The sequence below is a fragment of the Marmota flaviventris genome, chromosome 4 (genome assembly GCF_047511675.1).
Source record: "Marmota flaviventris isolate mMarFla1 chromosome 4, mMarFla1.hap1, whole genome shotgun sequence".
Lineage (NCBI taxonomy): Eukaryota > Metazoa > Chordata > Mammalia > Rodentia > Sciuridae > Marmota > Marmota flaviventris.
This window is the reverse complement of record NC_092501.1, coordinates 38,086,863-38,112,008: the sequence shown is the minus strand read 5'-3', so window position 1 is coordinate 38,112,008 and position 25,146 is coordinate 38,086,863. Positions and strand designations below refer to the sequence as shown.

The 25,146-nt window shown below is 51.5% G+C and overlaps 2 protein-coding genes across 7 annotated transcripts in view; both read left to right on the top strand.

The window, feature by feature from the left end:
• Positions 1-11,093: 11,093 nt before the first annotated feature.
• On the top strand, positions 11,094-24,493 carry Opn4 (opsin 4). Of its 2 annotated transcripts, none has more exons than XM_071611120.1 (10): positions 11,094-11,342; positions 12,381-12,526; positions 13,812-13,945; positions 14,295-14,498; positions 15,108-15,279; positions 15,620-15,775; positions 17,073-17,180; positions 18,096-18,276; positions 19,390-19,533; positions 24,439-24,493. In XM_071611120.1, exons 1-10 carry the CDS (start codon positions 11,202-11,204, stop codon positions 24,475-24,477), a joined length of 1,425 nt encoding a protein of 474 aa, XP_071467221.1. In that variant the 5' UTR covers positions 11,094-11,201; the 3' UTR covers positions 24,478-24,493. The 2 variants fall into 2 exon arrangements, with proteins under 2 accessions (XP_071467221.1, XP_027795800.2); XM_027939999.2 differs by lacking the exon at positions 24,439-24,493 and adding an exon at positions 21,463-22,177.
• Positions 24,462-25,146, top strand: part of Ldb3 (LIM domain binding 3) — a 63,623-nt gene continuing 62,938 nt past the window's right edge. For all 5 annotated transcript variants that reach the window (XM_027939893.2, XM_027939895.2, XM_027939892.2 and 2 more), the window contains exon 1: positions 24,462-24,554. In XM_027939893.2, coding sequence (XP_027795694.2) covers positions 24,462-24,554 — 93 coding nt within the window. The remainder of the gene's footprint in view (positions 24,555-25,146) is intronic.

Here is a 25,146-nt window from a genome sequence, read left to right as displayed (position 1 = left end):
GTCTTCCAGGTGGGGGATTGCCATAGGCAATGAAAACCTCTTCATAGACATTGTCTCTCCCAGGAGCCAACCCAGTGAGCTCCAAAATGAATACAGTAATAAAAATCTAGACTATTGATTAATTAACCAATGTCAGAAGAAAGAGCAGAATACAGATACCATAACAAAGACTGGAACTGCATCAGGCTGGCAATTTTGTGCATTATTACCAACTCCTGCCCCCACCCCTGTCCTCTCAGCCTAAAGTCAAGAAGAAGGAACATAAAATACACAGACTCATGTTGTCTAAGAGCAAAAACCACACTGGGGATTTCTGGGTAAAGATGGCAAATGGAACACACATATCTAATTTTGTTCTTGCTCCAAAACTTCCACTGAGATCACAGTAAATGAGCAGCTTAACAACACATATCTCCAATGGTGAGGAGAACACAGAGGAAATAATACCAACAAACATCTAGAATATAGAAGTGGGTGGATGAATAGAAACTGACTCAGTAGCCCCCCAAAAGCCAAGTCCTAAACTTGCAGTGGGAACAACCACACATGGACTGCAATAATAAGATGTTGAGGCAGGATCCTTCCAAGGTGGAAATGGTGAAGGGAAGAGGGAGATCCACAGGGAGGGTTGCTGGGTGCTGTTTAAGAAGGAGGTAGGTCCCTCAGTGTCTTCCCCACTCTGTATTGCTGTCTTTCCATCAAAGCAGAAGATGAGAGGGTCTTCTCTGAGGAGGGCAAAACAGGAGGGCAAAGGGGGTATGGAGGTACTGAACTGAGATGATAGGGTAAATGAATATGCTGAGACACTTCTCTCTCAGCAACCCAATCCTTCATTCACCTTCTCTCCAGGAAAACTGGCATCAGGAGTCCCCCAACAAATAACCCAGCCAGATAATCCTATGAAGACATAGGGATGGGAGAGTCATTAGATGCCAGCCCCATGGGAGGAAAATTACCTGCAAGTCCCCTGGAATGCTGGGTTCAGATAGGGTGGAACCCAAGGGCAAGTTTGCACTCCACTTGTGTGTGTGTGTGTGTGTGGAGGGTGGGGGTTCAGCTCGATGACATTCCTTCCAGAATATCAGGACCTCTAAGCCTCTTGGCTCCTGATTTGGGGATTTAGCTGACAACAGGAAAAATCCTTTTCTCCATATTCCAAACAAGATTTGGCAGCATAAGCTTTTTATTTATAAACATAGAGATAAGTAGCAGAAGAGATAATGAAGGGTTGAAAGTGGCTGCTTCCAGGAGGTAGAATTGTAAAGCAGGAAGAACGAGTCAGGGAACTGGCTTTCATATAAGCCTTTCAGTGCTATTTTATTTCTAAAGGATGTGCTTATATCAATTAGATCACACAAAAGCTACAAAACAAATCCAGGAATTCACTTCCCCAGACCAGACACACCTCTCTCTCTCTCCTCCCTCTCTTTCCTCCACCCCCACCCCCTCTTCAATTCCATCCAGGTGACTCGTCCCTGCCCCCTGCTGGAGAAGCAGAGTCCCCTGTGGAACACAAGAGAAGGGGTGGACAAGTGTCTGCCCTCCTCAATGCTGGCATGAATTCTTAGCTTCTGGCCCTTCGGAGAAACTAGAGAAGCCACAAAGTTTTGCCAACAAAAGTAGGATTCCAAGAATCTTTTCAGTGGCAGGTGAAAGCTGGGGCTTCTGGTGGGAAACATAGTCTCTTGAAGTGGGTAGAGCAGATACACAGGCTGAACTGGGCATTCTGTCCTCTGGCGCTTGATTTTAGGGCCCAGCTCTGGGCTTCTGTCCCTCCCCCACCCCCCTTTTTTTTTGAGAGAGAGAGAGAGAGAGAGAGAATTTTTTTTAATATTTATTTTTTAGTTCTCGGTGGACACAACATCTTTATTTTATTTTTATGTGGTGCTGAGGATTGAACCCAGTGCCCCGCGCATGCCAGGCGAGTGCGTTACCACTTGAGCCACATCCCCAGCCCCTCTGTTCCCTTTGTGGCAGATGTGAAAGGCAGCCCCAGGCATTAGAAGTCACCCTACACCTTGGTAACCACCTCTTGGTCTCTGTCTCCACTGCCATGCTCTGCCTGGCTCTCCCAGGAAGGCTCAGTGGCTCCCTGTCCCTCTAGTGGGACACTACCACAAGCATAGCTCACCCTCAGACAGGGGCAGCTGCAGCAGACTAGGGACCTCTGGTCTCTGGGAGGCTCACACCTATCAAAGTTTCCCCACCCACACAGGGGTGTTGTTCAGCTCTGTGGACTTCAAGGGATCAAAGTTGATGTCAAGAAATGAGAAAGCACACATTGCAACTGGACAAGAGGGCTCAGGAATAAGGGTGAAGACCCTTGTGGAGTAGGCAGGTCTTGTCAGACTGAGGTGGGCATCAAGGACCCAGCCTGTAGGGATGGGAGCCTGGTGCAGGCAAATTCTTCCAGCAGAAGGGGCAGTTTTGAAGATCCCCAGTCAGCCTATGGGGTGACTCAGAGGAGACTCCCTCTAGCTCCCTGTCAGGGGCCTGAATCCAGACCTTGGTCCTGAGAAGCTACAGGTCAGAGAAGGTGGGAAAGTCTGCTCCCAGGCCCAGCTGCCAGGCAGCAGCAACATCTAGAGCAGAGCTGGGGCTGGGAGCTGGGACCTGCAGTGTGTGAGAGAGCTGGTGAGCATACGCTGTGAGTGCAGCTGTGTGGATGGCAGCAGGGGCACAGAGTGCAGTTCAGGTGCAGATTACTTTGTGTTAAGCAGCATTTTAAAAAGTTCCGCTGCCCAGGTCACAACTGGGCCAACTAACTTAGTCTCCAAGAGTAGACTCCAGGTTCCATCATTTCTTAAACTGCAAGGTAATCACCTGGAGGGGGTACGGTACTGTTCAAACACTGCAGCCCCAGCTGTTGTGCTTGGATCTGCAGTGTTCCCCACAAAGCCCAGGGGTTGAAACCCTCCAGTGAGAAAGGGTCTTTTAGGCAATGATTGTTTCCTGAGGGTTCTGACCTCATCAGTGGATTAATGTATTTGATGGATAACTGGATGATTACTGGGAGGCAGGAATTAGTTGGAGGAAATAGGTCACTGAGACATGCCCTGGAAGGGGTTTATCTTGTCCCTGGACCCCTCCTCCTCCTCCCCCTCCCCCTCCTCCTCCTCTTCTTCTTCTTCTTCTTCTTCTCTCTCTCCTCTCTCTCTCTCTCTTTCTCAGTTGAGCAGCCTTCCTCTGCCATGCTTTTCCTTCCTGATGTTTCTACTTTGGAGCCAGCCGACCAAGAATTTAATCCTCTGAAATCATGAGCCAAAATAATTTTTTCCTCTTCTCAGTTGTTCTTGTTAGTTATTTTGGTCACAGCTCTGAAAAGCTGACTAATTCCAGGGGAGACCAGGATCTTGCTTCCTGCCTCAGCAGCCCCTGTAAGCTGGGAACCAGGACTGAGTCAGGCATCAGGAGAGTATTCACATACTTTCCCACAGAGCCCTTAGAAGTCCTGGGAGGCTTAGTGACAGGTATATGTTCTGAGAAGTGTGTTGTTGAGTGATAGCATCATGGTGCTAACATCACAGAGTGTATTTACACCAATTAAGATGGCTATGATGTCACCAGATGATATAATTTTATGGGACCACCATCTCATATGCACTCCCTCGTTGACCCAAATGTCATGTTGCACAGTGTACGGCAGTATTTTCATTCTTTGCCTCACTTTCAGAGATGTGAGTTTCTTTATCACTATCCAGATCATTGTAGCAGATAGGGAAAGTGGAATGCTGGCTGAGGTCAACCTGACCATGCCAGGCCTGATGGAAGATCGAGTTTATACTGTTTACAGCTTTGGGATTTTGCCTGCAAACTGACATGTCTACATGTCTATAGTCACATCAAAATATAAAGCCAAAGCTGGGTGTGGTAGAGCAAGCCTGTATCCCAGTGACTCAGAAGGCTGAGGCAGGTGATTGCAGGTTGACCTCTGCAATTTAGTAAGACTCTGTCTCAAAATAAAAAATAAAACTGGGATGTAGCTCAGTAACAAAGCACCTATGAGTCCAATCCCCAGTACCACACACACACAAAATAACAACATCATCAGCAGCAGCAGCAGCATCGTCATGGAGCTGTGATTGTGGCTCAGTGGTAGAGCACTTGCCTAGCATGTGTGAGGCACGTGGGTTCAATTCTCAGCACCGAATATAAATAAATGAATAAAATAAAGGTCCGTCAATATCTAAAAAAAATTATTTTTAAATAATAATAATGAGAATGATGATATACAAAATTATCTTGGCATGTAGCTCAGTAGTAGAGCGCCTCCAGTTTCAATCTCTAATACTGAAAAAAAAAAAAAAAGATAAAGCCAACTCTACTGCAGTTTCCATTCAGAACTCTCTGGTACCACTCAAGCCAGGCTAAGATAAATGAGAGCTATGGGGTGGCCATAGACCCTGGCACACATTTCTTTTTTTTTTTTTAATTTTTTAATATTTATTTTTTAGTTCTCGGCGGACACAACATCTTTGTTTGTATGTGGTGCTGAGGATCGAACCCGGGCCGCACGCATGCCAGGTGAGCGCGCTACCGCTTGAGCCTGGCACACATTTCTATGCCAGAATTGCTTTTAACTGAGAACATCTCAGGGGCTCTCTATAGATTTCCATCCTGCTCCACTTGTCTTTGATACCCCATTTCTTTTAGCCATCAAAAAATCGCTCTGGGATGTCATAACTCAAAATGGGTGACTTCCTCCCTCTCTCCTCTCCTTAGACAAATGCCCCACTTTGTAGGAAATGATTTGGACACTTGGTTATGATCAGCTAAAGCACGTTGAGAAAGAACATTGCTTTTTCCCCAAGTTCCAGTCTGTTTCTAAAAGGTCAGTATCCACATAATCTCTGGGTGTAGAAGACTGCTAAATATGCCAGAATGCTCTGTGTTGTAAACAAGGAAATGTCAGAGACCCTAAGGAATGAGTTTCATTCTTTAAATCCGGTAGCAAGCAGATTGCTTTTGATGGGTGCTGGGTGTGCCCCAGGTATGTGAAATACAGGACCACACACGTGGTGGGTTTTTCCACCTGTTTTCTTGGGTGTGTGGTCAATTTTCAAGTGAAAAGTTTGTTTTCTGGGTCTTACTCATGTTTTCCCTTGACTTTCTTTGTCTGAATCCCTTTGCTTTGCCTCTCTCTCACCTAAACCCCTCACAGAAGCCTCTGGCTAAGGAAAAAATGGCTGCTTTCTGAAGCACCCTTCCTGATTATACATGGAGCTCACCTAGGGCCGCCACTGTGTCTGACACCAGCCCAGGGTGTGGCACATGCTGTAGGTGTCTAATGAACATGTGGTACTCACAGGGGATGACCTTGGAATCCCCCCAGGGTGGAATTGCTGTGACAACACACACGAACTGGGAGGACCCGCATCGGGGACAGGCCTGAATGCTCAGGGACAGTGACCCAGACCAGGTACATGGGCACCATCAGGAGGTGCTGAGGTGCTCTGTGGGAATAAGAAGCAGTCTCACAGGCTGTCACATTCTCTTCCCCTCTTGGAGGTTGTAGCTTTCCCCTACTTTCACCATTTGGTTGACACAGGCTGCTCAGAAGAGAACTCAGTGGGAGCACCACAGAGTGGGGAGTAAAGGGTGGGGGGAGATACAGAGGGAAGGGAAGGGAAGAGGAGGGCCACAGGACTTTTGATTTCCTTGAGGCATTAGCAGAACCCCTTGGTTACTTGACTGGCTCCCATGGGCAGGCGGACCCTGGGGAGGAGTTGGGGGGATGGCATCCCTAGGCCCAGGGCAGGACAAAGTACAGAGCTGCAGGCATTCTATGGCATAAGCAGCACACAGCTAAGGATTTTCTGAGTCTCTGCATTTCTAGCCCCTCTCCCCAGGCCACAAGGAGGAGGTTTCCATTCTGATGGGATTTACCAGATTTCAGGTAAGGTGGAGTCCCAGGTGAGCAGCTGGCCAGGTGCCTTCAGGGCTGTGCCTATTAAGACATTCAATATTCCCCTGGCAATAGCTTCTGAGAATTTCCCAGGAGCCTCTGTGGTAACTAGATAGCCTCGCCAGCCCCAGGATGAGGAAGCGAACCCCAAGAAGAGAACAGGATAGCATGGAATTGGCTTTACAGTGCCACTGGCTGGGCTGGGCCAGAGGGCAGAGAGACCTGCCGCTTTGGATGCTGGGTCCTATGGCCAGAAATACAGATCCACAGGGTCCAGGAGCCTCTTGACCCCCTGGCTTTTCTATCCGTTTTTCTTGTGAGGGCTTCCAGGACTTATCTACAGAGAACAGGAATTTGTGGTCTCAGAAGGCCTATGAGTAAGGTCAGCAACAGGCTCCATAGACAGTGTTGATGATGGCTGGCTGATTCCATTTCCCCAAAGTGCGTATCTGCCGAGGGCCCACTGTTGAACCGTTTCTAATTTCTGTCTCATCTAACATTAAATAACACTCTCTGTGTCCCCACTGCCTGCCCCCTGCCCAGCCTTCAATTCTCTGCCCCTGGCAGCTCTTAGGACTCCTGCTTTCTATACCCCTGAGGATGAGGGACCTGAAAAGCTTTTCCCACCTCCAGTGGCACCCTCAAAGTGTGAAGAGCAGACATCAGTCACTGCAGAGCTGTGGCGAGGGACCTGGATTCCACAGTACACATTCAGCCCCTGATGACCCTGGTATAGCAGGTGGCAGTAGGAGTGAGAGGACAAGTGTAATTGACCATAGATGTCTAGGCCAGGCTGAGCAGGAGGGTGGTTTGGGCTGATCCAGGGACACCACAGAGTCTGGGTAGGCAGAGAACCAGTCCCACCATCCCTCCAGGTCTCAGGCTATCACTCCAAGAGAGCCCCCGGACAACAGTGGGAAGTCAAGGAGAAGGAGCATCCCCAGATGAGCTACAGGTCATGGAAAGGAGGACCACACTTTCTACTGGCTACAGAGGCAGATGTTTGGTGGTTGGAGGGAGTGACACTTGCCGGGGAGGGGAAGCAACTGCCCATTTGCTCCATCGTCCTTCCCCAGTTCTGCTTTCCATCACAGGGAACCACATCTCTCAAGACTCTATGGCTTCCAGGTGGGATTGGCACCTGCAAAAGATAGGAAATAAGAGGAAAGAACAGAGAGGAATCCATATTCCACTCACCATGGTACTGCTCCAGCAGCTGTGTCCCGACTTGTGAGTACCTTCTTTCTGGGGCACTTTGCCAACAGTCCCAGCCTCTGGGATCTGGGGACACCCCTTTCTTCTGTAGTCCTCCTTGCCTTGGGCAAGGCAGTGCACCCTATTATCACTAATCTCCAGGTGCGCCCTCCGATCAGCATTTCCACCACCTGTCATCACCCTGAAGTCCTCTCAAGAGTCTAGAACAGCACCTTCCCCCCATGTAATGTGGGAATTGGACCACCTGAATCAGTAGATCTGGGGAGTCTGCATTTCCAAAAAGCTCCAGGTGACACTGAAGTGACCAGTCCTTGGATGACACTTTGAGATGTAAGGACCAAGGAGGTTTTGATTTTCCTGATACAACAGTCACTCTGCTAGGCAGTGTGTACTGCCTAGGTTACAAAAGTGTACAAAACAGACCTGTCTGCAGTTAAAGAAGAGAGACTGACATACTTGCAAATGACATGGATGATAAGTGCTCTAAAAGACAGGGAGGAGTATGCGAACAGCCTGGGTCCTCAGGACATCTTCCTTGAGGACCTTGATGAGGCATGTTTGAACTGAGACCTAGAACATGGATGGGTGTTTTATTCAGATTTTTATTTCCCACTGTGACCACAAGACCTGACAAGAGCAATTTTAGAGGAAGAAAAATTATTTAGGGCTCACGGTTTCATAGGTCTCAATCCACAGATAACTGGCTCCATTGCTTTGGGTCCAAGATTGAGGCAGAACATCATGGGGGACGACTATGGTGAAAGAAGGAAGCTGACCTCAAGAAGGACAAAATAAGCCCCAAAGGTACACCTCAGCTACCCACCTCCAGCCATACCCTACCTGTCTATGGTCATCAGCCAATTAATCCATTCAAGCAGATTAATGCACTGATTAGGTTAAGGCCCTTCTAGCCCAATCATTGTATCTCTAAATTTTCTTGCATTGTACCACACATGAGCTTTGGGGGGACACCTCACATCTAAACCATAACAGTAAGGTTTTGGGAGTAGCATGTGAGCAGCAGCTAGGTGACCAGAGGGACAGTGTGCTGTACTTGTCCAAGAGGAGGCCAGCCTGGTTGCCAGGCACCACAGTAAGCAGATTCAATGGCTGCCCCTGACCTGCATTCCCCATGTGATCAGGCCCCCGCTCCCCCACAGCTTACATCCATCTTCTAGTAATGTCCCCAGGTACTGGCAGCTGATGCTTTCAGGCACCTCCCTGCCCAGCTGGCAGACACACCCAGTCTGCCTGGCGCCTGAGCTTGGCTGTTGAGTCCCCCCAGAAAAAACTACTCTGGAGCATCATTAGAAAAGGCAATAGTAAGAGGCAGGTCCTTGCATCTATACACAGCCCTGTGGTGTGACAGCAGCCTAGCCACTCACACAGTCACTGAGAGAGGGACAACATGCTGCTTTTTGCCATCTATTCATGCTTTTGTCTCCCCAATAAAACTCACTTTTTTTTTTCTTGAGATGGGATCTTGCTACATTACCCAAGCTGGTCTTGAACTCATGAGCTCAAAGGATCCTCCTATGTCAACCTCTTATGTAGCTGGGACTACAGAAGCATGCCACCAGGACAGTTAAAACCCACTTCTTATCCCTTTATAAGGTAATGTTGTAGAACTTTCCTTTATCCCCTTCATTTCATTAGCTCTAATTCAGAAGTCATCAAAGGGTTAAGCCTAGGTTTATCTGATTGGAATTGATTTTTCTAAGACTTTTAGGGCTATGGCATGAGGAATGCGATGTAAGAAGAAGTACAAGAGAAAAGTGGGGAGCCAGGAAGGCCAGGGGTCTCTGGGGCTAGAAAGCACCAGGAACCAGCAGCTGGCATTGAGCATGGAGAACAGCCTGCCCTGTGGGACTGGTCCAGGGAGAGGGAGAGCAGGTTACCTCTGGAGGAGTGGACTGTAGCTAGGGTGGGAACTGTGAGGGCTTGAGGACCTCTCCCAATTATACCTGTGCTGAGATTCTTAAATGGCACAGGCCCATGGAACTGTCAACAGGGCAGCCAGGAGGGACTGTAAGAGGCTGGGTCTCACACTGAGCCAAGTATAAGGAGAGTTCCAAGAGGTAGCATGGAGAAAAGAGGTGCTCAGGGGAAGGGAGCACAGCTATGTTCCTGGGAGAGTAGGAGCTGCCTAGTCCAAGGAGGGCTGTAGAAGGTCAGTGGCCACAAGGGACTATTGGAGGTGGAGACTGCTTTCCTGGCTGAGTTAGACAGCAAGCTCTGGGCAGGAGATCTTCTGGGAGGGTGTGGGGTGCAGAGGGTCATGGTAGGGGACTCTCCCTAAAGGGATAGGAGTATGAGGGGACCTCAGTTTTGCCTGTGAGAGCTGCTGTGCATCCATTATGGAGAAAGGTCACTATCAAAGGAACTGTGGGCTTCTGAAGGCCCATGTGTGGGGCATTCAGTTCAATTGAAGTGTTGCTTTGAGGCCTCTGGTGCCTCCGGGTATGTGGACTCCTTCCTCACTCATCCATAGGACAAACATATTTTCCCTGTACCACCCTCAAACCCCTGTGCCAGCTACATCACCAGCATTCTTTCTTAATTTGCAGTATATAAACAGGACTTTTTGGGACTTTCTGTCAACTCAGAATTTGCTCCCAGCTGAGAGGAGTTGTTAAATCCACATTCAAAAGCATGGCATGTCCACTTAGAGCTTAAAGACAGAAAGCAAAGCCAGTCTTCAGCCTTATCCACCACCACCCAGGGGAGCTTCTGTGAGCTTGAAATGGAAAGGCCTGAGGAACAAATTCATCTGAGCTGCTGGTTGGGGAGCTGAGTGAGGGTGTTCCACCCTCTATCCCAAATCTTGGGCTCTAGAACAACTGTTTGTAAATATGGGGGACTCCCAGAAGAGGAGTTGATATATCTTTCCATTCCAGTGGCCCACAAATCTCACTGTACCTCAGGACCCAGACCCCAAGTAGAATGTACCTGGAAGCCCAGCAGACCATGCCCCGTCAGCCTCTCTGGAACACGGGCTGAGCAGGCTGCCCTGGAGACAATGTGCTCAGATTATAGGAGAGGGGCCCATCACTTTCAGCTCCTGCTGCCTCCTCCAAGGGGGCAAAGAGCAGGCTGGGATACCCATCACTACCTCTGACAGGCAGTAGACTAGGCTTGTAGGCCTGGGTGAATTCTCTGGTTTCTTTTATCTAATTTTGTGTGTTTATTTTTACTTTTATACTTCAATTAAAATATTTATAGATATATTAAAAAAACTATAAACATAAAATGTCTCATGATCTGCTCTCACCCTGACCATACTAATCTCATCTCATCCTTAGTTTCTTTGTCTGTGGATGGGGTAAGCAGTCTTGGCTCTGTGCATGGTGGTTGTGAAGATGCCGTGGGCCAGATTTTGGGATAGGGCCACATCCAGGTTCACCGTCCCACAGACATCCATGGGGTTCCTGGGATGGCAGAGGCTGTTCTTTTGTTTTAGTTATAGGTGGACACAATATCTTTATTTTATTTTTATGTGGTGCTGAGGTTTGAACCCAGTGCCTCATGCATGCTAGGTGAGCACTCTACATCTGAACCACAACCCCAGCCCCAGAGGCTATTCTTGATGAGCTCAGGGAAGAAAGAAGGCAGGACATATTTAGAGGGGAAGACAAAGTCTTGTGCCAGTGTCCCAGAGCAGAGCTTAGCAATGTCCCCTGAAGCATGTACACAATCACACATACCCTTTCTCTCAGGCATACACACATTCATTTCTGCCATCATCAGACCCTGGTGGATAGACACCCAGGGACCTGCATCTGAAGGAGCCAGAAGCAAGCAGCAACTGAGCATGCGCAGCCCCCAGCACTGCTACTTAAAATGGGGAGGGACCCTGTGGCTGTGAGTGGCTGTATCTGTGATACTCATTTCTTTGCACTTCGCTGGACACTGAGCAGCCCCCAGAGCAGCTCTGGCTGTGCCGGCACTGAATGCGGGAGGAGCCAGCAGGTGGAACGCGCAGCAGTGCCAAGGATGGAGGAAAGCTAGGAGGCTGGGCACCACTAAAGTTCTAGCTCCCCATGCCCTTGACTTCTCTGTGAGATCAAACAAGGACCTCAGGATGAACACTACTTCAGGGTCAGTCTCACCAGGCCAAGCCCAGGAGCCCACTTTGGGGGCCACCTCAGCTCCACCCAGCATGTGGGACAGCACCCAGAGCAGTGTCTCCAGCCTGGCCCAGCTTCTACCTGCCAGCCCTACGGTAAGCCCAAGGAGCTTGTGCATGCACAGAGCCTACCCTCCCCACTTCCTACACCTCCTCAAGTGTTTTGACAGGGATATAGGAAAGGTCTGAGTTCTGCTGTGGGACTTTGGTCATGTCACCAGACCTCTCTGAGCTTGTCCTACACAAATTGGCTGAGAGGAGGGTACAATGTTCTCTCCTGCAGAGAGCATTAAAGAAACACAAAAGGGGCTGGGGTTGTGACTCAGTGGTAGAACGTTTGCCTACCATGTGTGAGGCACTGGGTTTGATTCTCAGCACTGATTATAAGTAAATAAAATACAGGTTAATTGACAACTAAAAAGAAAAAGAACCACAAAGGCCAACCCTGACCTGCTTGTGGCTTGTATCCTCTTCTTCCAGAAGTTGGCCAGATGCCCTGTGGAGCCTTTCAGAGGGGAAGGCATATCCGGGGCCTCAGGATTTGTTCAGGCTACAGTGGAATGTTGGGCAGGAGAGAGAGCAGATCAATCTTCTTCCTGGAAAGGGAATGGATAGGAGAGGTTTTTAAATTCTTTGTACTAAATTCAGAGGGTAATGACCTCCCTGCTGTGACTCTGGGAGACTCACTCCATCTTTGCAAAGGAAATTCCTTCCCCTTCTCTCTTGCCAGGCATCAAGATCAGCCCTACCCAGCTATGGTATGAGGGAATGCAACTTCTCCTTTGAACCTTGATAGCGGTGCCCCTTCATCTGGGAGGGACAACCTAGGAGATGGCTCTGCCTTCTTAAGGTTATCCAAGTCATATCCCTGATTATCGGGCACCTGTCTGTCTGACCAGTCTCCAACAAGTTGCCTAAGCCCACACACAGAAGTCTCACACCTATGGGTTCAGGTTTAGGAAGAACCGCATTTCCATTCCAATTTTGGCCACTAGCTGGCTGTATGGACAAGTGGCTTTGCCATTCTGTACCTCAATTTTTCTACCTGCCCTTCTGGGAACCCTCTTCCTTTTCAGAGACATTTGAAGGTGATGGGAGATAATGTGTGACCTTCATTTCTCTGTCTCTTCATAGGCAACTGGGGCTCAGACTGCTGCCCGGATCCCCTTCCCCACAGTTGATGTTCCAGATCATGCTCACTATACCCTGGGCACGGTGATCCTGCTGGTGGGGCTCACGGGGATGATGGGCAATCTGACAGTCATCTATACGTTCTGCAGGTACCTGATTGGTGGAACTGGATCCAGGGCAAGAAGGGTGACCAGAACACAAGGACCAGAACATTGCCCAGCTCTGCCCAGGGTGCTGTTGAGGCTAGCTGGGGGGCCACGGCCAAGCCTTCAATGATCTCAGGTTCCAGGCTTCAATCTTTAAGCTCAGAAAAGGGGGAAAATTAGTCCAAGTAAACTTGAATGGCATATGTCAATTGGGCCCCAGGAATGTCATCTGTTACCCCTAGAATATTGGGTGTCTGACCACTCTGCCCTGCTTTCAGATCACCTCTGCCATCCTGCCCCAGGGGACATCCTCAAGAGCAGCCTTGGGCACAGGATGCTGAGTCCTCAAGCCACTTGGCAACCACCATAGGCTTCTCTCAACCTGTCCTGCTGGCAGGCCAGTGGAGAAGTGAACACAAATAGTCAGTCCCTGACTCCCCACCAACTTATAAAAGGACAGAGAAAGCCATTTATCCCCTTTGACCTCATTTTTTATTATTATCTGTAAATGGAGTTGTGACTTCCTCCATGGTGTCCAATGAAGATGAAGTCGGTTTGTGTTTGTGCATTGCCCTGCAAAGGAGTCTTTGAATCCTGACTGTGCACTTACTGAATGTCATGATTGGGAGCAAGTCACTTCATGAGTTAGGGCCTCAGTGCTCTCCTCTGGGAAATGGGAATCATGATGCATCCCTCAGTGGTAGATGCAAAGACAGATGGTGTCAGGAGACAAGGTTTGTGAAGGTGGCTGGCCTGGGTTCACAGTCCTCTGCCCTTTGCCATCATGAGGATGAGAGCAACAGAGACTGCTGTACCCAGCAAGGCCTGGGCCAGGCAGGACATTGGAAGAAGGACAAGGAGGGAGCATGAGTTCATGGAAGGCATGGGAGGAGGAGCCTGGGAAGAAGCCACTGGGGAGACCAGGGCCTGGAGAGGGTTGTCTAAGGAGAAACTGTGAGTCACACAGAGGGAATCCAGAGGCTGAGAAGAGGAAATGGATGTGACCTGAGAACTGGCCTCCCCTGGGCGATACAGGAGTTTTTGGAGAGAAGTTCTGAGGGAGCTGCCTTGGGGTCCCTCTCAGCTGGCACTGAGGGGTCAACTGCTCCTCAGACGGTGCCTGTTGGACAGAGGGCTAGGAGTGTGGCCCAGCAGCACGGCCTGTCTGCATGTACGTGTGTGTGTGTGTGTGTGTGTGTGTGTGTGTGTGTAGTTGAGGGGTGATGGAAGCTCCTCACAACTCTGGAGGTATTAGGAAACACCCCCTAACCACTTCCAACCCTCACAGGAGCAGAAGCCTCCGGACACCTGCCAACATGTTTATTATCAACCTCGCTGTCAGTGACTTCCTCATGTCCTCCACCCAGGCCCCCATCTTCTTCGCCAGCAGTCTCTATAAGCGGTGGCTCTTTGGGGAGGCAGGTAGACACCTGGGGCTCCCTTTGGCTGGAGGGAGGGGGAGGGGTTTGGCATGGGGTTGCCCACTGGGGAGAGTGACCCAGAAGAGGCGATTCCATTCCTCCTGGGTAAAGAGTGAGCAGCTGCCCTCAATTCCATGAGTGAGTGAGAAGGGAAGATCAGGTTCTAGTCCTGAGTCCTCTGCCAGCCTCAGTCAGATGTGGATGGTAGACAGGGTGGAGAAGGCTCAGGCCTGGTTTCCTGAGAGGTCAGAGAAGGAGCCAAGTTCATCCCATCCCCAATGCCTCCCTCCACTTGGGTACCTGATTGAATCCCTCCCCCAAGGACTTAGGGAAGAGGGCTGTGCCCACAGGTTGTGAGTTCTATGCCTTCTGTGGGGCTCTCTTTGGCATCTCCTCTATGATAACCCTGACGGCCATCGCTTTGGACCGCTACCTGGTGATCACACGCCCCCTGGCTACCATTGGGATGGCATCCAAGAAGAGGGCAGCATTTTTCCTGCTGGGTGTCTGGTTCTATGCCCTGGCCTGGAGTCTGCCACCCTTTTTTGGCTGGAGTAAGTGTTCTGGTAGAATTTGGGGAGGGGCAGATAGACTGGGAGAGGGGTTAAAGGGAGGTGGGTAAACTTGGGTCAATCAACTGACAGGGGGGACCCAGGGACCTCCTGAGCCCCAAGTCAGATGGGCATTCAGGGGCATCAATCACTAGCAGCAGGGGAGACTGAGGGCACTCTGTTAGGGGCCAGAGGATCACCTGGACAGTCTGTCCCCAAATTCAGGTGTTCTTGAATGTGTAATACCAAGTTTGCAGTGAGTCAGACTAGGCAGGGACTGGAGTGCGAACCTCAGTGGGCAGGAGGGTAAGCAGTAAGGCTCTAGCCCTTGTGGGACAGAGATCAGTGAGCATGACCCTGGAACTGGAGTGAGGCCTCTGCTACAGTCTAGCAAAAATGAGCAGCTGTGGGCTTTGGGCTTTGCCAGCTGTCCCCTGAGCTGGTACCCCTGCCAGAATCACCTTGGGAAGGTCCCTCCACATCCCCCAATTGCCACAGGCTTCCTCACTGCACTGGACAGGGTAGAGGCCCAAATATCACATATGAAGCCCTTGATGGACAAGGAGTCTAGGCAGTGCCACTGAGGAGGCTGAGCACCTGTCCCGCTCACAGGCGCCTATGTGCCTGAGGGGCTGCTGACATCCTGCTCCTGGGACTACATGACCTTCACGCCCTCTGTGCGTGCCTACACCATGCTGCTCGTCTGCTTCGTGTTCTTCCTACCCCTGTTTGTCATCATCTACTGCTACATCTTCATCTTCAGGGCCATCCGGGAGACAGGCCGGTAAGTGACAGCTAACAGAGACCCTGCCCCACCCTCCTGAGTAGTCCCAGCTACAGGTATGCTAACGTGTGCTTATTGGGTGGGGGCACCTAGAAAAAACTCCAGAGACAAGGTTTATGAGGAGGGGATTTTAGGCATGTCTGAGGGGGTAGAGAAGGTTCTACCCCAGGTAGAACCTCAAAAAGGCTGGTGAGAATCAGGGTAATGAGAATTTTCTGGAAGGGATAACCCCCTTCCAAGTGCCCCAGGGATGGTCCAGGGAAGCTCCTGACAGCATTCATGATTCTAGCACTCACTGCAACTGGAATGGGGTCAGTTCAAGAATACACACCCTTCCCAGGGCCTGTGAGGGCTGTGGCGAGTCCCCACGACGGCGGCGGCAGTGGCAGAGGATGCAGAGTGAGTGGAAGGTGGCCAAGATCGCGCTGCTGGTCATCCTTCTCTTCATAGTCTCCTGGGCCCCCTACTCCACTGTGGCCCTGGTGGCCTTTGCTGGGTGAGCAGGAGCTAAGGGGTTGGGGCAGGGGTTGAAGGTGTGGGAAGGGAAAGGGACCCCTGGATGGCCTTTCCCTCCAAGCCCAGCCTGAGCCAGCCATCCTCACACCCTAAGTCCAGCCTCCAAGTCTTATTCTTTTCCCAACCAAGGGACTCTACCCAGCTCCAAGGCATATGTTGGAGGAACTCTGGGCCACCTCTAGATTCAGCCAGAGGGCCTGCCAATCCCCTTGGGAACATGCAGCTCTCCTTGAGCTTCTGGTCTCCTCTACCTGGGCTGTGGGCATCCTACCTGAATCCCTAAGAGGTGCCCTATAGTCCTTTTTAACTAGAGTCTGGGACTTTAGCATCTATAGTAGCATGAGTATAGGCTAGACTTCAGAAACACTTTTGTGACATGGAGAGTTATGAAACCTTGGAAGTGTTCATCTATGGACCTTCTTGTGTATGGATGGCCTGGTCCCTTCGAAGAGCCTACTGTGAGTTTCTCTAAGAAAGACAGGAGAGCCAGGTGTAAGGGTGCATGCCTGTAATCCCAGTAGCTCAGGAGGCTGAGTCAGGAGAATCGCAAGTTCAAAGCCAGCCTCAGCAACTTAGAGAGGCCCTAAGCAACTTAGTGAGACCCTGTCTCAAACTAAAAATTATTATTTTTTTTTTAAGAAAGGGCTGGGGGGCTGGGGTTGTAGCTCAGTGGTAGAGTGCTTGCTTAGCACACGTGAGGCCCTAGGTTCGATCCTCAGCACCACATAAAAATAAATAAATAAAAATAAAGATATTGTGTCCATCTACAACTAAAAAAAATATTTTAAAAAGAAAAAGAAAGGGCTGGAGATCTAACTCAGTGTTTAAGTGCCCCTAGGTTCAATCCCCAGAACAAAAAAAAAAAAAAAAAAAAAAAGGAGGAGCAGGAACAGAAGGAGGAGGAGGAGGAAAGATAGGCGAGCAAGTGGGAATCAGGGTGAGGCTGGGGTATGGGAAGAGCTGTGTAGATGGGTCAATGGAAAGCACCAGGAGATATTGTCAGCAGCACAGGCTCTAAGATAGTGGGACTTGGTGAATCATCCCCAGCTAACCCTGGCATATCTTTCTCCCAGAGACCCATCCTCAACCATCCCTACTAGCTTCCCCCCTGTCCATTTTATTCCAGAATTCTCCCTGATACAGGGCTGACCCAGCTGTATTGGTTTGGGGTGGGCTGGGGTTTGGGCCTTGGCAAGATCTGACTCAGAGGAAGAAGATTGATGGGGGAAAACCAACTGGGGAGAAGGATGGAGGGCCACATATCTTCTCTGTCCTAGGTATGCGCACCTCCTGACTCCCTACATGAGCTCAGTGCCGGCCGTTATCGCCAAGGCCTCTGCCATCCACAACCCCATCATTTATGCTATCATCCACCCCAAGTACAGGTATGACCCTTCTCCAGGCCTCCAGGGCCCCACCTATGGGCATGGAAGGCCTGGGCCTGCAGATGCAGCCGAAGTCTGTCATCTGTCTTGTCTCTTGTATGTACTTTGGGTGGGGGCCGTGAGCTGCCAGGAGCAGACAACAACAGTGGGTGGGGTCTGGAGTTGGTATGACCCTCTCCTATCTCAGTTTCCAAGAGGGCTGTTTGGAGGAATATCAAGTCTTCTTGGGCAGTGTCCAATCCTAATTAGGGGGTTGAGCTTACCTCATTGGAGCTGGGTCGTAAGGCATCTAGGATGGCAACTCAACATTGCTGTCCCTGTTAAGACAAGACCCCAGACACAAGTGCCTTAAGAGAACCAAGCAGGGAGCACTTGGCTTCACCTCAAGAGCTCTGGCAGGGTCTTTGGGGCGGTGGTGGCCAGTTCATACTCTGCTATGAGCAATGAGGCACCTTTTCTATGGGACTTTCAGTGTTTCTTTTAGCCTGGAAGTTTCTATCACACAGCTCCCTCTGAAAAAGTGAACTGCAAGACCCAACTGGTCCATCCTAAGCACTCAGGAGTGTCCCTGATCCCCACTTTCGGAGATATGGCTTAAGCCAGCCACATGTGGGCTGGAACCAACATTCACCTGAATGAACCTGTTACTCTAAGTCTCTCTTTCCACACCTACCACCCCACAGTCTGACTATCCATCCCACCATTCTGTAAGCCCACTGGTCTCCTTCTCCCAGCCTCTGTCTGCCTCATCATTCAGCTTCTGTCTGTCCATCTTCATTGCCTCCCATGACTCCCAGTGACTGCCTGTCTGTTCCCATCACCCAGCATCTGTTTATCCACCAACCTTAGCCATGTTTCAGTCTGTCTGTCCTTCCCTTACCTCTTGTGTCCCTAACCAGATGTGTGGCCCTGCAGGATGGCCATCTCCCAGAACCTGCCCTTCCTGAAGAAGCTGCTAGGTGTGTCCAGCCAGCATGGCCGCCCATCCCTCAGCTACCGCTCTACCCACCGCTCCACTCTGATCAGCCATGCCTCCGAAGTCAGCTGGATCTCTGGACAGAGGCGCCAGGAGTCCCTGGGCTCTGAGAGTGAGGTGGTAAGGATGCTGAACACTAGCTGGCTGGCACCTTACCATCCCTTCCTCTACCAGCCCTAGGGCTCTGGGAAGGCCACATGCCCTGGCAGAGCTGCCACTGAGACTGAGAGACCTCCAGTACATCATCTTCCAAGATAGGCAGGGTCACTGGGGCCAGGGAAGGGATGGGCTGACCTGAGTTGTCTTGGCAGCAAGTCTAGTCTGAACACTGGTCTTCCAACTCCAAGAGGTCTCTTTTTCCATGCTGTCAAGACTGAAAAGATTAGTATTTGGGGCTCTAAATAGGCATCTAGAGACAAAGCCAGCTCAGAGGCCTCATTCCTCAGCATTAAGTCCCCTCACCCTGGGCACCTTGAAGAGCCACAGGAAAGGGAAGGAGGAGCATTGGCCGTGGAGTCAGGGAACTGACCTGGAGATTGAGCTTACCTCATCCTCGCGATGTGAGCCTGGGCCAGTCCCTCACCCCTCTGAGCCTCTGCATCCTCCCTGGAAAGGGTGAATAGTCTTTCTATTCACAGTGACTAGAAGATTGTGGTGTGCCCATATCTGGGTGCTGATTCGACGGTTAATGTTGGTCTTTGGAGCCTCCAGCCCATCAGCCCTCCCCAGGGCCTGGATCTGTGGGAGCCCTAAATGTTGCCAGGAGAGCTCCCCAAGGCTCTAGCCAGGTTCCTCCATCCTTCTCCTCCAGGGCCCACTGTGGCTCTCACCAAGAACTGCTATGGACAGACTAGATGGACAGTGATCTCCCTCCACTGTCCCATCTTTGAGGGTCTCTATTAAGGAGATGAAGGAGGAGTTGTCAGGGTCCCTTCCCTGAACCATTGTAATGAAGAATAAATAAGTCTAATTTATTAACAGAGGCCTAGACCCTCATGAAGACCACCCATCCACCCCAAAATCTGAACACCAACATGCTTGGGAAGGTGTGTGTGTGTAAGTGCGTGCCAGCACACGCCCACACTTAGCACAGGCACACGTAGTTTGCTATCAATATGTGTAGATATGTTTGAATATGTGTGGGGAAGGTCAAGAAGAACCTGAGAGGAACAGGGGAGGGACAAGATGCAGAGTGTCCTTCTCACCTCACAGTTGCTCTCCCACTTTCCCCAGGGCTGGACAGACACGGAGGCAGCAGCTGCATGGGGGGCTGCCCAGCAAATGAATGGATGGTCTCTCTGTGGTCAGATCCTGGAGGATGAGGAAGCCACAGCCCCTTCCAGGTCCCAAGGACAGGAAGCTGAGACTTTCAGGAAGGTGATTGGGTATAGTACCTGCCAATCTGTAAAGATGTGGGAAGTAGAGACAAGTGAATGGCCTGGAAGGGGGACTTGTTCTTATGGGCAGGGCCAATGCCCTGTGGGAATCACCCACCCCTACTCCATACACCCCAGTTTTCCCCTTGCCTGCTAGGGGGTCTCCGTGACTCCAGGACTTCCTGAGCAGGGTCTGTATGGTCTGTGACTATTCTTGGGTGTGTCTGGGTAACTGTCTATGTACACATTTAGCAGGCGGTGCTGTTGGCTATGTAGTGCCATGACAGACATATGCACACGTGTATATAAATGCATATATCCATGAAGGTATGTGGTCTGCAGCCGGCAGAGCACAACTTGTGCATATGTGTGACCATGTGCCCAGCATATGCTTTCTGTCACTGTGACACCTCAGGACACACAACTGAACGTGTCCCCATGTGTCTTCTGTGTTTGCGTGTGACTGAGTGTGGATGGTATGCATCTCTCTGTGTGATTTCAAGACTGGACATACCTGGGGGGAGAGGCTACAAGCTGTGTATGTGCTCACCACAAACGCCCTGAGATCAGGATGTCACCCAGAATACTTGTGGCTATTAAAAGAAGGCCAGCTGTCAGCCCAAGTGCCTATGGAACGGAATGTCGATGGCGATTAGAGAAGGCCATATTCTGGAACGTTGGAAATTCCGTTTGCACAGGCGCCCTGGGCAGCCCCTCCTCCCTCAGCTGACAGCTCCCTGCCCTGCCCTTCTCTCACCCCCTTCTCTCAACCCACCAGTTGACTCCTGGGCACTCTCGGGCTTCTCTAATCAGTCCAAGACCTCAGATGCATTCCTGCCTGCCTTTCTCATGTGGCTTCTCTATGTGATTATGAGAGGGGAGCCCAGGGCTACTCTCTGCAGTTGGGGAGCCCCTGTCTTTCCCAGCACTCTCCTGAGAAGTACCCCACCCTGTTATAGAGCTCAAGCACTGTGTATAACCATGGAGACAGAACAAAAGCCTAGCAGTGACCCCCAGGCTGGCCAGGCAGTAATGAAAGACACAGTTCCCATCCTGGGTGGAGACTGGGCTGGGCTGGGGCGCTGGGCACAGAGAGCTGGCCATCAGCAGTCACCAAACACGCGTGATAAGTGCTGCCATGGAGTTATGAGCACGCAGTGTGCTGAGAGCAGAGACAGGTCCCTGAGGCTCCCCAGGGAAGGTGAAGGTGAAATAGGGATCTCCAGCCTGGGGGTAGGGAGGGAGCTCTGTGCCATCCTGGTCAAGGAAACAGCCTTGATCTCCTGTGTGAAGGCAGGAGGATGCATGGGAGGGATTCAGTGTGTCTTGGGAAAGGATAGTTCTTTGTGACCCTAGAACCAGCCAGAGAGACCCTGCAGATGGCAGAGGGGATGTAGGAGAAGGGAAAAGTGGCAGGAAGTGGTAGGAATAGAGGTCTGCAGGGTCCCTAAATCTGCCCCTAGGAGACAAGAAACCCAGCGAGGGGCGTGGTCACTTTGCAGGGTAGCCAGGACCCTCCACAAAGTCCTGAAAGGGTGGAATTGAGTGGAGTGAGCCTGCAGGGTGAAGCTTCGGAGGAAGCCACAAGGCAGGCAAGCAGCGACTCCGAGCAGCAGGGGTGACAGGAGCTGCCAGAGCCCACACATATGCAGGAGGAGTGCTCAGAAGGGAGAAATTGAAGGGTGAGAGTGGGGAGGAACCCAGTCCAAACCCCAGGAGCCTGAGCCTGGAGGATATCCTGCAGACAGCCTTAGACTTTTCTGCTCTTTCTCTGAGATGTGGTCCTTGAGAAGGCCCAACCCCAAACTGGAATGCAACCTGGCCCTTCCACTCAACCTCCTGCACCTCTCAGTGACACAGAGGATCATTGAGAGACTGTTCCCCTTAGGAGGCTTCTCGGGCTAAACAGATGTTTGCTGTTTGTTTTCAGACCAAGGGGCAGCTCTCCAGCCTGTGCTCCAGGATGTAGGACGCCCATTGGTTCTCCCTTTCTTCTGGGACGTGTCTGGCCCTGTCACACCCCCTCACACACACAGACCCAGGATTACGCCTGGAGCCTGCAGGCTTTCAAAATGGCCCTGTCGCCTGTGCTGTACTGGATTCACAGTCCCAGCCCCACATCCTCTCCCCGCACCACAAAACTACTGCCTTGCAATGTGGTCTACACCGGCTTCTCAGCTCAGCAGCCACACCCGGGCTCAGTCTGAAGAATGCATACACAGGCCTTCTTCCTTCCGGCAGTCATCCTCCTCTCCTGAAATGCTGTGTGCTGTGATTGTCCAGGCCGTGACAATGGTGATGGCTCCGGAGAACACACCAGCTATTTATGAGCCAAGCATCTTGGCCAGTCTGTGCATCCAGGCTGGGCATTTCACTGGTCCCCGGAAGCCAGAGCATCTCCCACTGCCAGTGGCTGAAGCTAAACACAGACCTTACTTTGTGCACTGAAAATGCTCCCTCACCTCCTGCTTCTCCCTCCCCCAGCACAAGGCTCCCTGTAGCCCACATTCCCCTCCCCTACTCACAAGCACCAATGGGCACCTCTCCCATAGGTACCTATTTGCATGCGCACCAAGCACATTTGTTCACACCCCACCCCTATGGTTTGTTTCATATCAGTGCTTTAATTTCATCCCAGGGCAGTGTGATTCTGACAGGGTAAAAGAAAATAAAAAAGCAGAGAAGATCTTGTCTGACAAATATGGTGTCTACCTACTGGTCTGTGATGGGAGAGAGAGCTGGGACCTGACCTTGAAGGGCCCAGCAGCTTCTTTCCTCCCCTCTCCCATCCCCCACTTCCACTCCTGAAAGCTCATCTCAAATGGCAGGGGGGCAGAGTAGAGGAGGGACAAAGACCAGACATGGCCCATCCCCACTCCCCAATGAGCTACTGAACTCCGCCTAGCCTGTGGGTACCAGCTGCTCTCCAGCTGGCTTTGGGTCTCCCAGGGGAGGCAGATAGAGGGAGGTTGGCCTTCCCCTTTAAGAGCATCCTCCCACTACCCTCCCTTCCCTCAGAGGCCGAGGCCAGCATCAGAGTCCAGAGAAAGAGCCTGCAGCTCCAGGTACAGCTTTGCCCAACCCCATACAGGGTCAGCTCTTTCCTTTCCCCATGTGGTCATGCCCTGCTGCTAGGTCCTCTCCAGCCTGGTAGGATGGATACCCCTAAGAAAGGGTCAAAGCTGGAGTTAGGAATGGATGGCATGGGGCCTGGGGGTAGGGAATGATATGGAAGAAGCATTGGGGGCTAATCTTCTGGGCCAGGACAGGCAAGACTGAAGGATACAGGGCAGAGACGATAGTAATGTGGGGGTAAAAAACACAGGTCCCTTCCTAGCTTCTTCCATTTGCTATTTTTGTGACCTTGGGCAAATTGTCCTGTATCATGGGCATTCCTCCCGTGCACTTTGTGTCTGCCAGGCCTGGGACGTGAGGCTGGGGTGTTGGCAGCAGGGAAATTGCTCACACCCTGGCTGCAAAGTCCTCAGAGCAAGCCCAAGTTAGAGCTCCGAGAAGGCCAGAAACCAACCAACCTGGTCGTCTTCCCTGAGCCTCAGTTTCCCCAGCTGGGGAACCAGGGGGAGACTTGATCTATCTCCAGGCTGCATGGGGCCTGAATTCTCTCTTGGGGCAGGGCTTCTAAGAGTATCTTGACCCAAAGACCACACTGGCAGGAGTCCTGAGGGGCCAGTGTCTCTAGAGTATGGGCTGAACATGCCATACATGCTTCCCCTCCCTGCCCATTCTGGCCTTGTGTCCTAGCAGCTGAGCAAATGGCATCTCTTTCCCTCCTCCCTGCCCCCTGCCATTCCTGCGTAAAGGGCACGGGGCCTGGCATGCAATGCTGGCAGCTGGACCTTTCCATGCTACTGTCAAGTTTTCCAGGGCACAAATGAGACAGGAGAGCCAGGAATAACCAGCTGAGCCCCCAGAGGGTCTGGAGCCGGTGGGCCTGACCCAGATCTGCCTTCAGATCCTGTGCCAACATGGGGTGGGCAGGGCCCCAGGTTCCTGGGCCAGGGCTTTTGGGAGGTGCCTGCAGCCACTAGAAGCTCATTATTTGGCATGAATGCCTTTAGAATTAGCCCAGGCTCCACTGTGGCCCAGGTCCATTCTCTATGTGACCTTGGAGAAGTCATTTAACTTCTCAGAGCCTTGGCTCCTACAGGCTAAGGTGGCAGCCTCTTAGGATCCTAGGGATAATAGTGTAAAGAGCCCTGGGCTGAGTTTGGCCATGCCCCGAGGTTCTGCTATTACAAGATAATTTTTATGGCTGGCCAATCCCAGGGCCAATCACTGGTCTTCTGAATTGAAACTTTTTCCAGACCAGCTAGAGAGTGAGCTCAATTCTAGGCACACAGGACCCATACTGGATAAGGCAGTATGTCAGAGTCCTCACCAGGGAGCACAGAGCAGCAGAACTCCTGCCTGAGGGAGATGAGCCCAAGCGTCCTGGGCCAGGGATGGATCCAGTGAGCAGAGAGAGGGATTGGGCTCTTCATAGGGCAAAGGGGAGAAAGGAGGCAAGAACATTGTCATCAACCTGACCGGTCCTCTCTTCCTGATCCCTGGTCGGGGGGGTCTGGGTGCTGGACACCCCTCCCCAGGGGCTATATTAGCTGTGTGAGTCACAGTGGACCTGGCTGGGAGGCCACAGGCGGGCGGGCACAGTGTAGGGTTACAGTCCATTTATGGGCGCAGCAAGGGCAGATATCAGTGTCGATGGCATTCGCTCCCAGCTATTCTTAGGAGCCTCCCAGGAGCTCTGCACAGCCTGTCTAGGCAGCAAGGGGCAGAGCAGGCAAGGCCAGGGACTGGGGGGTCGGGCAGGGCAGAGGCAGAGGTGTGGGCTGGGGAGGTGGGGTGCATGAGTCTCCCCTCAGTTAATTCTTTTTGCCCTTTGCAGAGGCAGCCACTATCAGCACCAGCATGTCTTACAGTGTGACTCTGACCGGGCCCGGACCCTGGGGCTTCCGTCTGCAGGGAGGCAAGGACTTCAACATGCCCCTCACTATCTCCAGGGTGAGTGCACACTGCTCATGGCCTGGCACCCAAAGGGGCAAGGCACACTCAGAAGAGGGCACGTATGTACATCTGTCTGTCTGTCCTCCCCAGGCTCTTGGAAAACAGAGCATACCCTATCCCCTGTCTGAGGGTTCCGACAGAACTGATCTCCTAGTCTTGGCCACCACTGGTGTTTGCCAACCTGAGCCTGTCCCCGAGAGTTTGCCCACTAGAGTGTGACATCATGGGCAGGTGTTGGGTGTTTTAAGCAGAGAAGGAAATGCTGAGTTTGCAGGGTGGATGGGCAGGTGGACAGAGCGTACAGTGCCTTCTCTGGCAGGGCAGGCTCTGGGTGCCCCCAAGTCTAAAGTCCCTCCCTAAAGTCCCAAAGTTTGTAGATGCTTTGGGAAAGAGCATGTAATGGGTGGGTGGATGGACGGATAGACAGACTGCTGCCCCTGCTGCCCTGCTATTGTGATGTGGAGGCAGGCTTGTTACTGAGTCCCAGCACCAATTCCATTCAAGTCCCTCTTCTCTTGCTACCATGGGCCAGTCAGGGACCCTGCACCAGCTGGCTCATGGCTCTGGACCTTCATCCCTCACTGGTCCA